At 55.3% G+C, this 15,102-nt stretch overlaps 1 protein-coding gene across 2 annotated transcripts in view; it reads left to right on the top strand.

Moving 5' to 3' along the window:
- Nucleotides 1-2,489, top strand: part of Pitpnb (phosphatidylinositol transfer protein beta) — a 49,985-nt gene extending 47,496 nt beyond the window's left edge. Inside the window, exon 11 of one of the 2 annotated variants that reach the window (XM_020169488.2) lies at nucleotides 674-2,489. In XM_020169488.2, coding sequence (XP_020025077.1) covers nucleotides 674-724 — 51 coding nt within the window. In that variant the 3' untranslated portion in view covers nucleotides 725-2,489. The remainder of the gene's footprint in view (nucleotides 1-673) is intronic. The other variant, XM_020169489.2, reaches the window with a different exon arrangement.
- The last annotated feature ends 12,613 nt before the right edge of the window (nucleotides 2,490-15,102 follow it).

Genomic DNA, 15,102 nt, shown 5'->3' with positions numbered 1-15,102 from the left:
CCTTGCCCCACACCATGGGGCAGCCTCAGTAAGTCACGTAAGGTGATGTGTTTTCTGTGCACCATGCTGGTCTCCAGTAGTTTTCCGTTACCTTTGCAGTTACTTCACTCTTGTGTAAACACACCTTGTTTTAATTTACAGCATAGAACCTTTCGTGGTGTCATTTCTGTAACGCAGACTTCCACACCCAGGAAACAGATTTCCCTGGAGGGTGTCACACCTGGCCCATGTATTAAAGTGGACTGTCCCCGTGTACATACAAACCTACTGGGTGGTCACTGAGGAAAAGAGCGAAGCCGGGAGCGACCCACTTCCTCCGTGACTGAGCAGGAGGAGGAGTGAGAAGGCTGAGGGCTATTCCAAGACCCTCCGCAGCTCGCTCTTTTAAGTTTTTTGTTAGTTATTTTTTTCTTTTATTAAGTTCTCCTAAGTTTCTGAGATTTATTTGTGCTTCTCATTTTTCCCTCTGATGAAACAAAATGTTATCCCATTAATGAGACAAAAATGTTTTTAAATGATAAAATTTTGAGGTGCGAGGTTTGGGAGTACATTTTCTGTCAGAAGTTGTGCTGCATTGAGCATTGTGTTTGTGGGGGGTGTATGTGACAAGCATTACATTTGTGTTTTCTGTGTGTTTTTAACACATTTTGCACTATCTTCCCTTTTCTTACAGTTACGTAATCAAGGTCAAGTGAGGGGAACAAGTGCAGCCAGTGATGAGTGAAGAAGAATCTGACCAGTGTTGACGTTCCCGATGTGTGACATCACACGCACACCTCCCAGCGTGTGTGTGTAGCTGTGCATACGAGGCGTGTGGAGCCGCAGATCCAGACACACGTGTGTATATATGTGTACATACAGACCATCCTGAAGGGATTAGGACCGCTTCTCCAAAGTACTGTACCTATCTTCAGCAAGAATGCAAAAGAAAATATTTTCAATATATATACTTGGAACAGATTTTAGTAATTATCAGAGTAATCCCATTCACGGACAAACTGACTGCGCTGTGATACGAGCTGGTGTGCGTCATGAGTGTCAAGTTGTGGACCAATACATATATACAGCCTTTGGTACTTCTCTGTTCTTTCCACTCAGTCTCTTATACACTTTTGGTTTTGCCCATAAGCAACAGACTCCCACAGAAAGCTTTCGTACATTTTTTGGTGTTCCGGTGACTCTGAAATGTAAACTCTGAATGTATTTATAGCTATTTATTTCGGGATGGTCACTATCCTCCAGCCAAATTTGAGGATCTCTGCTAAGTCAAGGGTAGGGTCACAGGCCAGTTTTTCCTAGTTTGCCCCAAGGGAAGAGTCCTTTTAAAAAAAAAAAAAAATTCCAGTTTTTATTGGATTTTTATATTTTAAATTTCAAATATTTTTCTATATCAAACCTAGCAAAAATTGAGACGATGGTTTGTGATTTATAATAAACACATGGCAATTTTCAGGCTCTTGTGAGGCAAACAAAGAAATCAGTAAATTAATCATAATGGTATCATGGGTTATGCAGCAAACCAGAAGTGTAGTGCTTCTGTGAAGTCTTGGTTCTCAGCAGACTTCTGGAGCTGTAGCGGGAGGCTGTGCACACGGCCCGCCTGGACCCCTCATGGATGGGAGAGGGAGGGGCAGTGGGAAGGTGGAGGCGTTTCTTCTTTCCCTGAGGTAGGAGCACTTCAAGATGCAGCACCGTGTGGAGACCCTGCGAGGGGCCCCGGGCCCTCTGACCTCTGGGTGTCTCTGGTTGCACATCAGAAACACACCCCGAATGGGCGTCCTGGAGACAGACACTGGTCAGAAGTTGGTCACTGCCACCTTTTTTTTGTTTTTGTCTTTTTTAAGGAATAATAGGTAAGATTTTTTTATCCGCTTTCGCTATCTCAATGCAGTTTTTCTCCGGTCAGTCCTGGAAGCTTGAGTAAATGGACACTGTTGAAGCCTTCAGGTCACAAATTGTCTTGAACCTCTGTCCCTGCTGGAATGCACCAACCTTTGAGGTCACCTCACGCTAGGCGTTGGGCCTGCCACAGGCCTTCCCTCCTTGTTCCTCACCTGCCCACGCGTCCTGTGTGTTCATCCCTGCCCCGTCCCCACGATGGCGTGAGTTGGGTGATGTGCGTGACTACCGCTGCCTTGCCGTACCGTTACCCTCAGAGCCCCCTCCCTGGCTGCCCGCGTCTCCGCGTGCTCAGGATCGAGGCTGTGTCACTCTGGGCACTCTTGGGAGATGGGCTTGCTTAGAGCCCATCGCTGTCTGTGGAGTGTGAGTCTGCCCTCGCCTGGTAATGAACCTGGCTGTCCCTCCAGGAGCCTGGGCACATGGGAGGTGCCAGCCCGGCCTGTGACTTTGATGCTTTCCTAACAGCTGTGGAGACTGGAGGTGCGCGGTGAATGTAAAATACCTGGTTTACTTGGCGGTCTCTCGTGTCAATTACAGTAAAACGGAGTAATGAAATTTAAACAAGAAATAAACTTGATCACAAAGGCCACCGTGTGCTTACGTGCTTGCTTCCCTGGTGCCACGCCTGTCCCCAGCACCGCCAACCACTTCTCTGCTAGTTTTCCCACAATTACCTGATTCACAGCCGTCTCGCGCCAGGACGAAGAAAAGGAAAAAAGCCGTCGTTCTTTTTCCACGCCAGACGTACTCTGGCCACGCACCGTGCCACACTAGGGCTGTGCTTGGTTTCTCAAATAATCTTCTGTCTTTAATAAAAGCTGAGTGGTGGTGTAATGAAGGCATGTGCAGCATTAGTCTTGGAGGCTCTTAAAAATTATTTTGAAGGGGAAATAAGGAAAACAGCATTTTAAAAGCACTCTTGTCGGGGCTTTGCCATTAGGTTCTGATGGTTTCCAGATTGAGGCTTCTAGGTTTGAGGCTGGTCCTTTGTCATTTCTAGTCTGCTCTTCTGAACAAGCAGCAGCGATGTTCTGGTGGCTGACTAACGCCCCTGTGCAGAGCTGTCCACATCGGGTGGGAGTGGTGGCCGCCCTACGGGTGGTTTAATATCTAATGTAGTTCTGGGGCGCTCGGGGTTTGGTTTTGAGGTCGGTTTCTCAGTGTTCAGTTTCAGTCATGTTTGCGTGCGTGGGGCAGTCCCCTGACTGTGCGTTTAGCAATATGAGTGCTTATCGATGGCCCTGGGGTCTCGGGGAGGTTCCAGGAGGAAGAGTAAAAGAGGCTGTGAGAGAGAACCCGCAGAGGCCGTGTGGCTGGCCACGGTCCGGGAGTACGATAGGTCCTGAGGTATGTTAAAGCCAGGCCACGACACAGCAGCAGGAACCCAAGGAGCCCCGGGGCTGGTCTCAGCAGCGCGGGATCAGCACCCGTGTGGCTTCCTGGCTTCTTCCGGATTGTTGGACCCTTGGTCTGGACATGGACGCTGTGAGGCCCTGCTGTGAGGCTGTCGGCCGCGTGAGACCCTGTCCTCTAACTCACCTCACTGCGTGCGTGCTCCTTCCTGTCTCATTCTCTTTTCAAGCTGCCTCCCAGGCGTCTCCTTTCCTGTCCTGCTCTCCTCCCCTGCCAGCTACTGTTCTGCCCTCTGTTCAGCCTGCCCAGCCTTCTCCGCAGATGTCCCTGTCGCTTCTCAGCAGCTTAGTGTCAAGGCACGGGAAGGCGTGTGTCCTCAGGCCTCAGATAAGGTGAGGTGAGAGCCACAGAAAGCTGGGAGGTGGAGTTCAGTGTGTGCAAGATGGGGTTTTGTGGGTTCCACTGCCCTGGGGAGCAGGGGTGCCCAAGCTCAGAACACCCCTGGCCACAGGGAGGACTTCCCAGGGGACCCTGCCTGTGTACTTGAGTTCGTTTTCTGATTTGAGAATGATAGGCAGGTCCCCTCATAACCACTTCTTCACCAGCATTGCACTGGGAAAAGTAGAAATCGCACAGACTCCTGGAAGTTCGGGGGCCAAGCAGAGCATGTGAGCTGGCGCTCAGCAGCCAGAGATCCCCCCGAGGGACTCCCACTCCCAGGAGGAGCTGTGGCCTCCCTCAGGAGGGACTGCTGCACGTGCATTTGGTTTTCTCCTCCACTGACTTAAATCGTGAGCATCAAACGTGTCCCTTCCAGCCAGGCTCTTCTCTTCCGAAAACTGGCCTCTGGGATGCCTGAGTCTGCGCGATTGCTGTGAGGTACTAGCTGAACCGGTGCGTCTCCGTCCTGGCTGCACCTTAGGCTGGGGAAGGAGCTCAGGCTTCCTGGCCTCCCTGAGGACCATGGAGAACTCCTCTACGTCATCCTGCTGGGTCTGCAAAGCCCCAGAACGAGCCCCTTCCCTCTCTGTGGAACCTCTGCTGCAGGCTGCACTTCGTCCCCCTTTGTCTCTTACAGACCCCATGACATCTCAGATCTGATGTTTTGTGCCCGACGTTACCTGGGCACTCCTTGGGCAGGTATTGTAGTTGTACCCTGAAGCTGCCTTCCTGATGGAAACCTTGGCTCTGAATCTGCTCCCTTTTGCCCACAAGAGATTCTTGCGGACCCTGTGCTAACCAACCCCTCTTTGGAGTCCCGGGGTTCACAGGCAGGATCAGTGTCTGCTGTTGAAGAACTAAAGCTAGGACAAGATGAAAAGATTCTGCAGTTAACGTACAAAATGTGGCAAGAACAGAGGAGGGAGCCCAAGTCCACGTCATCAGCCTCCCTTTGCAGAGACCAGACCAACATGCATTGCACTGCACCACCCCCCTCACCCCCTGTCCAGTGACAGTGCCACTGAGCGCTGTGAGACCTGAGGTTCCCTGGGTGCCTGGTCTCACAGAGCACCTCTGGTGCAGGTGAAATCCCAACCCCCGTGTGTGTCCTGCTGCAAGCCACACAGCATCGCTTATCTCAGGCAAGGTCCACAAACCCTGAGGCGCTGTAGGCCGGGTGGTCTTTTGGAGCTATTCGTCCCGCCCTGGACATGCAAGAACAGCCAAAGACTGTAATACAACAACCAGCGTCTGTCCCAATAAAACTTAGCCAGTCGTGGTTTGCCAGGTGCTTGTGTGGGGCATTGCATGGATGACCTTGAGCTCTGCCACAGTGAACTTTTTAGGACATCCCTGGCAGTGCTGAGCCCCACCGGGAACACCTGAATGGCTCCCCGAGGCCCAGAAGCCAATGCAGCCAAAGTCAGCCACAGCCACCGGGAGCCTCATCCAGCTGCTAGTTGGGTGGAGCCAGGGATGCCCGTCATCCGGGTGACAGGAACCCAGCTGATTGTGCTCTGGATCTCCAGATTGTCTATCGAAATGGCTCTAAGGGTTTGAGTCCCAGCCGGCAGTAGCCCACGGTGGAAGTGTGGAACTGTGACATGCTCACCAAAGCCACTGATGCACGAAGTGTAATGAAAACCACGCTGGCTGAACTCACTCATCTCTTACGCAGAAAATCCCATCCGCGGCTGTTCCAAGGAGCACTCTTTGTACAGAGCGTTTGTTAATGTCTGTGCCCTTCAAGCAGCTGACGGTGCTGTAGGTGCCATTGCTGACGGTTACCTTGGGCATGGTGTCCTGGCTCTTGATGAGTACAGGAAGGAGGGCCAGGTCTTCGCCTAGAAAATTGGCCCTGCGTTTGTTTCTCTGGGTTGGTGACGTGAGACTCAGCCTTGGATGAATGTGCTCTCTGCCCAGGTTTCTGAGAAGTGGTAGGTGGATGCTGTGACGTGCTGCTGCCTCCCCGTGTTGAGCTGCTCTGTGTTCTGACCACACCTGTGAATTGTCCATAGCAGAGCTGCCTTGCACTCCAGATGGAAGCAGAAGCGGAACAGAGGTGTAGCCTGCAGGCTTTACTCATGTCTGTACTAAACGAAAGGTTCGCCTTGGGCATCCTTCAGCAGGCTGACCCCTGCAGCCAAATGTACCCAGCATACCCGCCTTCCATGGCCCTGGAGGTTTGGGGACAACTTTGCAGCCATCCAAGGCGCACCAGCCGTTCTCCAAATGGCCTTCCAGGAGAGCCACTGGATACGGGAGACCTCACTGGGGCCTGAGAGGGCCACAAAAGCCCTCTTCCCTTAGACCAGGGATCGGCAGGCTCTGCACAAAGAACCAGGTAAATAGCGTGTGCTTTGTGGGCTACCGAGCATGCAACTGTTCAGCACTGCCCTGGTGGAGTGAAAGTTCCCTTAGCCATTCCACAGTGAGGGCCTGGCCAGTGTGGCAGGACTCGACACAGCCAGGCGCCAGCGAGCGGCTCACCTGTCATCCTAGCTGCTTGGGAGGCTGACATTGGGAGGATCGCAGTTCAAGGCCAGCCTGGGCAAATAGTTCACACGACCTCATCATCAAACTAACCAGAGCAAAATGGATTGGAGGTGTGGCTCCAGTGGTAGAGAGCCTGCTTTGCAAGTGCAAAGCCCTGAGTTCAAACCCCAGTCCCACCAGCAAAACAAAAAACAAAACCACAGGCTGTGCTGGCCCTAGGCCACACCCAGTTTTTAGATTCTTCACTGAGTTGTTTCTCTTAATATCAGATTGCAAAACTGGCGGCGCTAATGCCAGGCCACCAGCCAAAACTTACAATCACAACTCCTGACAAAGGAGGCTCGTGTGGTCTTCACGGGGCCTGTGGGCGAATGCTGTCATCATCCTCCTTTATGGATGAGGAAACTGAGCCCACTGCTGTCGTTCTCCCCAGACATTTTGCTAAAGGTGGTGCAGCCAGGCTGCCATCTGGACTCATGCTGGAGTCTCTCAGAACCATGGCTCATCCAGCCCAGCCCAGCCCAGCCCAACTCAGAGTGCAAAGCTGTGTTCCTGTGGCGCTGGACAGGGCGGGTGGCAGGAGCAGCCCTGGTGACCAAACTACTTGGGAGTGTGAGTTCTTTATACCACCAAGGACCTAGCTGCCAGGACTGAGCCTAGAGCCAAGAACACATCGGCCTCCCTTCCCGCTGAGGCCCCTCGCTCAGGCAGGGCCTCCTGCCACCTCTCCCCCCCCTCCCTGGAGCTTGCTTTTGTTCCCTGCTGTGAACCAGGGGTTCTGGATCTATGCACAGCAAAGTCCTTGAGGGGACAGGTTCAGTGACAGCTCTGAGAAGCCTCGGACTGCTACAGCTAGCAGAGAAGTCAGGCGGCAGCCACATCCGGCAGGAAGTCTGGCCTGGGAACCCTGGAAGGAGCCCGTGGGGTGGCTGTGTTAGCATGGGGGAGGGGAGTGGGGGGGATTGCGGGATTGTGGATAGCTCTCACTGTACCACACAGGCCTAAGAACCCTTCCCTATGTGATTGCCCAGCCCAGCGCTGCCACCTCGCCTTCAGGGATGAGGTTTGTCCCCCCCCACCCCCGCCTCTGGTGGCCCATGAGCTCACCGCTCTTCTAGGCGCATGTCGGAGCCCAGCAGGGGGATTTCAGGATTCCTCGGGCCCCTTCCAAGCACACAGGCTCAGATTTTCCACTTGTGCTTTTGAGGTCAGCGCCTGCATTCCTGCTGGCGAGTCCCCGTGCGTGTCAGCCGCCTGCCCGCCTGCCTGGGCTCCGCTCCCCGCTCCAGCCCTCTCTCCCACTGCCCCGGGGGCTCTGTTGGTGACTACACAGCCAGCCCGGCTCCTGGCCACCAGCATGTGACCGCCTTTGTGGGAGTGGGGAAGAGGTGTCTGGCCAGGCAGGAACAGTGTGGGATTATCACTGCTCTGGGGAAGGAATTGCTTCGTCTCTGTCCAGTTTTGTTGGCCTGTCCAGAGAGTGGGGAGCTTAGCAGTGGTGACCCATGCTGACTCCGTGGGGGCTGCTGCTGCTCCCCAAGAGGCCACGTAGGACAGAGGGACTCTGGTACCCAAGGCCTGTGTTCCAGCCTGCAAGCTCTACCTACTGAGCACTGGGAGAGAGGAACTTTGTTCCTCTGTGCCCCTGGAATTCATGGAGTCACAGCAGCAGGGAAATGTGGCCGGCCGTAACAAGAAGTGTCAAAGTCATTCATGCGTGAAAGTCTCTCTGCCACCGGGTCTGTCCCTTGGTTAGTCAGCAGGGGTGACCAGCCACCCTGGTGTGTGCAGGACACAGGAATCCTGGGAGGCCAGACTTTTGGCGCTAAAAGCAGGACAGTCCTGCCTGGGCCCTGGGTGACCTGGGCAGTCGGTCACTTTATCATGAGCCCCACACATCATTCTTTAAGCCACGGGCTTTGATTTGAAAACAGACTGCAATGCTGAACCAACAATGTATGGCAGACAGGCAGTGTTATTTTGTAACCCGTGTCTCAAACCACCTGCCCAAAGTTTCAGAGCTGGGGGGCAAGGGGGGAAGCCCCAAAGTGCAGGTGGCACTTGGCTGGAGGAAATGGGGTGACCCAGAGAAGGCGCAGCCTTGCAGCTGGGCCCCGTCCTGGGCAGTGGGGCGTTTCCACCATCCCACCTTCTGTCAAGACCCCAGCGCCCAGGGGAGGAGACGCCACACTTGCTTCCTGCAGCCAAGGTCCCTGTCCCAAAGGAGGCCAGGATCTGCCGTTCCATGTTTGTTTTCAGGACAGATAGGCCTCGCTGAGCTGGAGAGGCCCGGTGTGCGTCCTGGGCTGCCTCACCCTTGCCTCACCTCCAGCTCCAGCCACCTTGACCATGGTGACCAGCCCCAGAGCCCTCTTTCTTTCTGTTCATCCTTCGATCCCAGGGGCCCCGTCCTCAAAGATACCTCTGAACATGACTCTTGGGCTCTGCTGTCTCAGCCAGCCTGGGGACTCCATCTGGACAGATCCCAGGAGCCTTAGCAGCACTGGCCACTAGGACTCAGGGCCTGCCCATCACCTGCCACAGATCGGCCTTGCTCGGGATCTGTTCTGAGTGAGTGAAGGGAGCGAGGTGGCCAGAACTTAACCCCTTCACTCCTGGCGCAGGGGACGGGGCCCCCTGCCACCACGTGGCCTCACGCAGGAGAACATTGCCACTTTATGGCTCGCTGTGCTCCCCACTCTCTCCCGTTATCTTAATGAGTTAACTGGGCCCTGTGGTTCCCGGGGCCCCCCACAGCTCGGGAGCTGTGCAGCATCCTAGTCACCCCCGCGCACTGGCTGTGCAGCCTCCTATTACGGTAATTGGTATAAACTTTATTCTTTTGCAGAGAGATTTTTTGGCCCGCTGAGACCGAATAACCATCGGCCATAAATTGAGACGGGGACGGCTTATTTTGGTGAATGCAAAATTGGATCCCATTCTTCTCTGTGTGGCTTGATACAACTTCCAGATGGTTAGTCCACATGAAGTAATAGGAGCGCACCCAGCTCTGCTTAGCCGAAGATGGAGACGTATTTATTTGCTGATGTGCATGGAAGCCTCGAACGCTGCCCTGTTGGGATGTAGCAGCAGCACAGAAATGTCAGCTTGTTTCCAACTTGCCATGGGGGACCCCTGGATGTCTTGCTTTTTTTTGTTGTTGTTGTTGCTCTGCCCTTGACCTAATCTCCACAGAGGTTTTGTCCTCTCCTGGGCTATGTCTGCCCACGTAGCTGGCCTCTCGTCTGCTTTGACTTCAGTGCCTGTGACATTTTCATTAATACTCCCCCAAGGTTGAGGCCTCTTTCCCAAATATCCTGCAGCTCACGGAAGCCATAGCTCAGCTGTAGCCAGCTGGGGGCTGCTGGGAAATTTGGCCCCGAAATATCAACAAACCTGGACGTCTCCACCCAGCTGGGCTAATCGAGCCTTTTTATTTTTCACTCCTCGGTCTCACCCGCCGCAGGGCTGTGAAGTCCTGAAGCAGATCTGGGAGGTTTAGGCCCCATTGGTGCCTTCACCCTGGGGAGTCCTAACCGCCCCTCTTACCAGGAGTTACCTGCCCCCTGCCAGCCAGTCCTGCACCCCCCCAAAACAATTCCTGGAACCCAGAGCCTGGTGCAGGGAATTCTGGGATTCTGGACCTCTCTGCACCCAACTGGCTCGGTGGACCCCCTGCATCAGACCCACCTGGGGCATGTGCTGAAGTCCCGGGGGCCCTGGTTTCAGCACTGAAGGCCACATCTTGGTGAACCGCTCAGATCTGGGCAAGCTAGGACAGGTGGTCACCCTACCTGAGCCCTGTCTACCTTAGACCTGAAGAACGAGAGTCTCTGAGGACCCAGTCCTAAGGACCTGGGCTTCGATGTGCTGCTCTGGGGGCTTGTGACAAGCATGAGCACGGGGACAGTAAACCACCATTGCCTTCAGGGCCTGTGCCACCTTACATGTGTGCCTGGCCCTTGGCTGGCCCAGGGGATGCTGTGCTTGAGTTTTACCATGTGGCCGTCATTTGTTCTCTGCCTTTGTGTCCCCTGCCCAGCCCCCTCCTTGGCTCCCAGGAGTCAGAAGTCCCTGGTGTAAGGGACCCACACCTACTTCCCACACATCTCTCCAAAGTTCTGGGATGACTTGATTAGAAATTAGCAGAAATTCTAGTAGCGTGGGAAGGAGATCTTGGCTGGGTTTTTTTTTAGGGAATGAAAACCTTGAGAGTTTCAAGATGGAACAAATAAGGAATTAGATCTAAGAAATCCTAAAATGGAGTGGGCCGTGACTGTGAACTCTAAGATGGAACTGCTTGTCCGTCCTTCATCGCCGAGGGAGCTTCTGTAGGCAGAAGGAGCAGGAAGCTGGACCCCTCACCTGGCTGGTGGTGCATGGGACCCCTGTGCTTTCAGAGGCTTACAGGCTAGACTGGGGAGCTAGGCCATGCCCTGGGGAAGGCTTCCGAGGGATCCCAGCACCACTGTCGTCTACTCAGCCTGCGCGGGACTCCCCAGGTGACCGTTGTCCAGGCCACCAGCCCTGCGTCTGCATGGCAGTTTAGCTACGTTCTCCTGGTGGGGAAAGACTCCCCACCCTGCAGCGAGGCGTTAAAGCGGACACAGCTTATTTGTATGCTATTTCTTTCCGTTCTGGTTGTTTCTCAGATAAGTCTCCCACTTCTTGCCCAAGGCCAGAAGAATCCTCCTACCTCTGCCTCCTGAGTAGCTGGGATTACAGGCGTGACCCATCACACCCAGCCTTTTGTGTGTGAAATATGGCTGTTGCCCCAAACTGTCGTCTTTGCGATAGAGAGCAGAGGTAAGGAGCAGGTTCACAAGTGCAAAAAGCAGCCCAGGGGTCATCCTAACAAGGGATCAGGCCCGCTGGCGGCTGCACACGTATTCATGTGGATGAGTTCAGGCTTGAGAGGCAGGCTGCCGTGAAGGAGCCCAGAGCACAGCCGAGGAGGACTGCAGCTCACTCAGCTCCCTGCGGGTGACACACCTTACATGTCTTGGGGATGTACCAGCCCATCCTCTTGCTCTGCTTTCAAAACCTCCCCGGAACTGACACTTCTGTCCTCTTTCCCCTCTTTTAAGTCGCAGAGGTCCCGCTCCTCTGCTTAGAGCTCTGTCACAAAATGTAGCAATGGGCAGAGCCGTAGCTCCCACCAGGCCCGCTCCGTCCTCGCCTGGTCCCCACACCCAGACCTGGCTGCTCTCCCCCACCGCGCATGCTCCTGCAGCAGTGGCCAACCCCACTGCCTGCGGTAATCGGCCACATCGTGTCCTGGCTCCCTCGGTCACCTCACTCAGTTGCTCCCTGTGCCATCTTCAGGGGATCTTTCCAGGTCACCTCTTGGGCCCTTGGTGTGGTGGTGTCTGCCTCCCCACGGTACAGAAGCTCCGTGAGGACCTGGAACTCTGCAGCACTTGAATGAGTGACTCCACGGTGTCCCCCAGGTCGCCCAGTGAGCTGCGCAGTGGCTGCAAAGATCCCATAAAACCGAACAAGGCTGTTCAGACGCTCTAAGCCCATTAGCGTCTGCACCCCGGCGCGGTGATTCTGGAGCATTCTGCGTAATTGGAGCACAATTAAGCATCTGGTATTGTCTCCTCTGGGCGCGGATGTGACTGAGCTCACCCGACAGGGCTTTGCTTGCTTTTTCCCTGAAACGGCAACGCTGGGGCCACCACTGGCCAGGCCTGGGGTTTGCACACGGGGCCTGAGCGTCGTGCTGACAGGGTTTGATCTGGAGAACCTGGGCTGCGGATCCAGTGACAATTTCCTGGATTTCCTGGTCAGCATAAATGACAGCAAGGGTGCCCACGGTAGGACGTGAAGGGCATCCGTTCGCTGGGGCTGGCGCTGGCGCTGGGTGGGCTGCTGTCGATGCACTCCTCTCCCTGAGATCCCCAGTACCCTCGGGTCTCGCTCTCTCTCCAGGAGTGCCGGGGTGCTGGGCAGAGATTTCTTCCCCCCGAGAAGGGCCTGGAGCCCACCGCAGAGTTGAGGATTAAGACATCTGTCTGCTACCACTTGTTTCAGTTCAGCCAGGTAAAATGTCTTTGGGGTCATCACCTGGCTGTCACCTTTAAGGAACCAGGTCTGCATTTTAGGCAACCAGCCTGTAGAAACTTGGAAGTCACCTGGGACACTTTGTTTTCATAGATAAAGGACGGCGGGGATGGAAATAACTCATGTGCCCGTCCACATGGGACTGCACAGGTAGGGACTACTCTTAAAATGGAATATTACATGGCAAGTAAAAAGAGTGAGATGGGGCTGGGTTGATGCCTAGTTGTAGAAGCCATGGCCTAGCTGGCTTTGACCTCTAGTACCAAGACCAAAGAAAGAGTGAGTTGTTGCTGTTCTTACCAGCAAGGAGTCATGGCAATATTGACAGAGAAAAGAAAGTTGCAGATAAGCCACAAACGATAATGTCACTCGCGTTCACTTAAGAGCCACCGGGGACTGGGGATATGACTCAGATGGTTGAGTGCCTGCCTAACGAGTGTGAGGCCCTGAGTTCTAACCTCAGTACTGCCAGAAAAAGAAAAGAAAAATGCTGTCTACCGAGAGCAGTGCTGCTTGCGGCTCGTGGCTATGTGCGTTCGTCCCCAGAATGGGGGCGGTGGCCTGCGTCTGTGGCAGCGGCGGGGAGCAGACAGGGTGAGGCAATACCGAGTGAAGATCCTCTTGTCGCCCGACCTTGCCCTGACGCCTGCCCTGCCCTCCCGTACCAGACTGAGCGTCCTTGGATGCAGAAGTGTGTCAGATTTCAGAATTTGCTCTTGAGCAATAAACAGTTTTAGACATGGAAGCGTTTCAGCTTTTGGATTTTCCAATGAGGGAAGCTCAGCCTGTACTTGGGTAAACTTTCTTGGCCAAGATCAGCGTCTTCACGGAGTCCCAAATATAAAAATCCTCCCTCTAAGGCGGGTGTGGTTACGCACGCCTGTAATCCCAGCCCTCGGGACAATGAGGCAGATCGATGGTGAGTGCCAGGCCAGCCTGGAGCACACAGTGAGACCCTGTCTCAAGGAAACAAGAAAAAAAACATTCTAGAATACTCCCCCCCACCCAGGGACAGTGTGGAACATTGTCACGTCCACCTGGGTTCATCGATGGCACCTGCCTTCCTCCGTCTCTTTTGCCGTGCGTGCTCATCTGCCCCCCTTGTCTGGAAAACTCTGCCAGGAGCTCTGTTGGGTGGGGTCCAGCTGTCAATGCAAAATAGTCCCTGTCCTCGACAGGCTCAGAATTCAGTGGTCCTTCCCCAGCAGGGAGACGTCTGTCCCGGCTGGGACAGGACCTTCGCTAAATGTCACCCATGGGAGTTCCACACAGTCCCCGGGATCCCGTCCTGCGGGTTTGGGGAAGGAGGCCCCAGCCAGGCGTCCACAGGGGGAGGCGATGAAGGGACGACTGCGGGTGACTCATCTTGGTGGAGTCGGGGAGGAGGGCGCTGGCAGGGTGTGGCGTGACCACTGCAGACCCCGCTCCCTCTGACATGGCACCAAACCGAGGCTGCTCCTGCAGCCCTGGCTTCACCAGCAAAACCTGCCTGGCCTGACACCAGGGAGACCCGGTGAGGACCCCGGCCTGGGGACACAGGAGGAGAAGGGCGAATTCTCTCCCGTGCCGGGCTCAGCGGAGAGTGACAATAGTGACAGCCTGGACAACGGGCTAAGCCACAGCCCCCGGTTCTGAGCAGCATTCTCCGCCTGCCACACTTTAGTGTCTCACAGCCTCAAGGTCCCTTAGATGTGGCGGCCACAGTGATGACAAAAAGCTGGAAGAGGGGCGGCCACCCATCCCCATGAGCTTTGCCACCGAGTCCTCAGCCCTCTGAGACAGGTGCCAGCCTGGTGCCTGCTCTACAGAAGGAAAATCGAAGTCCCCACGGGTGAGTCCACCACAGGGCCCACTGGAGCCACGAGGCCACCTGGCACAATCAGCTTGGTGTCTGTCCTGCCAGGCTGTGTGTGGACAGCATGGCCCTGGCGGCCACATGGGAGCTCCAGAAACCTGTGTTGCCTGGCTGGCTGGAGGAACGTCCAGTAATCGACATTTCTCGGTCACCCCCGATGTCACCTGCACACAGCCTGGGTGAGCTCCAGCTAGGCGAGGGGCAGTAGCTGGAGGCGCCATGTCCCCTCTTCCACCAGCAGTCCTCAGCCGGAGAGGGATGGACGGGCACTCGTGAGCAGATACCCTGGCTCCCTCGGCCCTCCACTGGGGCAACCGAGGTGTCACCCACGGTGTCCCCCAGGTCCCCAGCACACCTGTGCCCCAGCTGTCCAGAGCAGCCCCTTCCCCTGGGCATCTTTTGTTGTTTTCCTCTGTTGTCCTCTCCTGTCTACTGTCACCTCCTGACATAGAGGGGCTCCCTCGAATCCCTGCCTCGGGACAGCTTTTGGGGGACCCGGCTTGAGGCAGTGTGAGGTGCACTTCGTGTGACAGCTGGGGTTCCAGCTGGGCTGCTGGCAGGGAGAGGGTCAGAGGAACCGGGTGATGGTTCTGCAGCCCACGGGAGGCTGAGGACGGCCAGGCCTCAGAGAAGTGACAGCAAGGGACCACTCGTGCTCCCCAAGAGTCCTCGGCCCTGCAACTGCTGGTCATTATTTCTGTGGCTCTGTGCTGGCCACAGACCACAGCCACAGCGGCCAGGAGATGTGGCGCTGACTGGGCATGGTGACGCACACCTGTAGTCCCAGCACTCAGGAGGCTGAGGCCGGCCTGGGCTGCAGAGCGAGACCCTGTGTCGAGGACAAGAAAACAAACATAGGAGTCTTCAGCCACTTCTGGGTCCCCGCAGGGCTGGCTTCAGGGAGGCGGTGCCAGGTTCTCAGATCCTTGGTGGCTGCTGCCAGGGCCTCCCTGCGGAGACAGCTGTGGCTGGACGTCCATCCCCCAGGG

The sequence above is a fragment of the Castor canadensis genome, chromosome 18 (assembly GCF_047511655.1).
Source record: "Castor canadensis chromosome 18, mCasCan1.hap1v2, whole genome shotgun sequence".
NCBI lineage: Eukaryota > Metazoa > Chordata > Mammalia > Rodentia > Castoridae > Castor > Castor canadensis.
The sequence above is the reverse complement of the archived record's forward strand: the minus strand, read 5'-3'. Positions and strand labels throughout refer to the sequence as shown.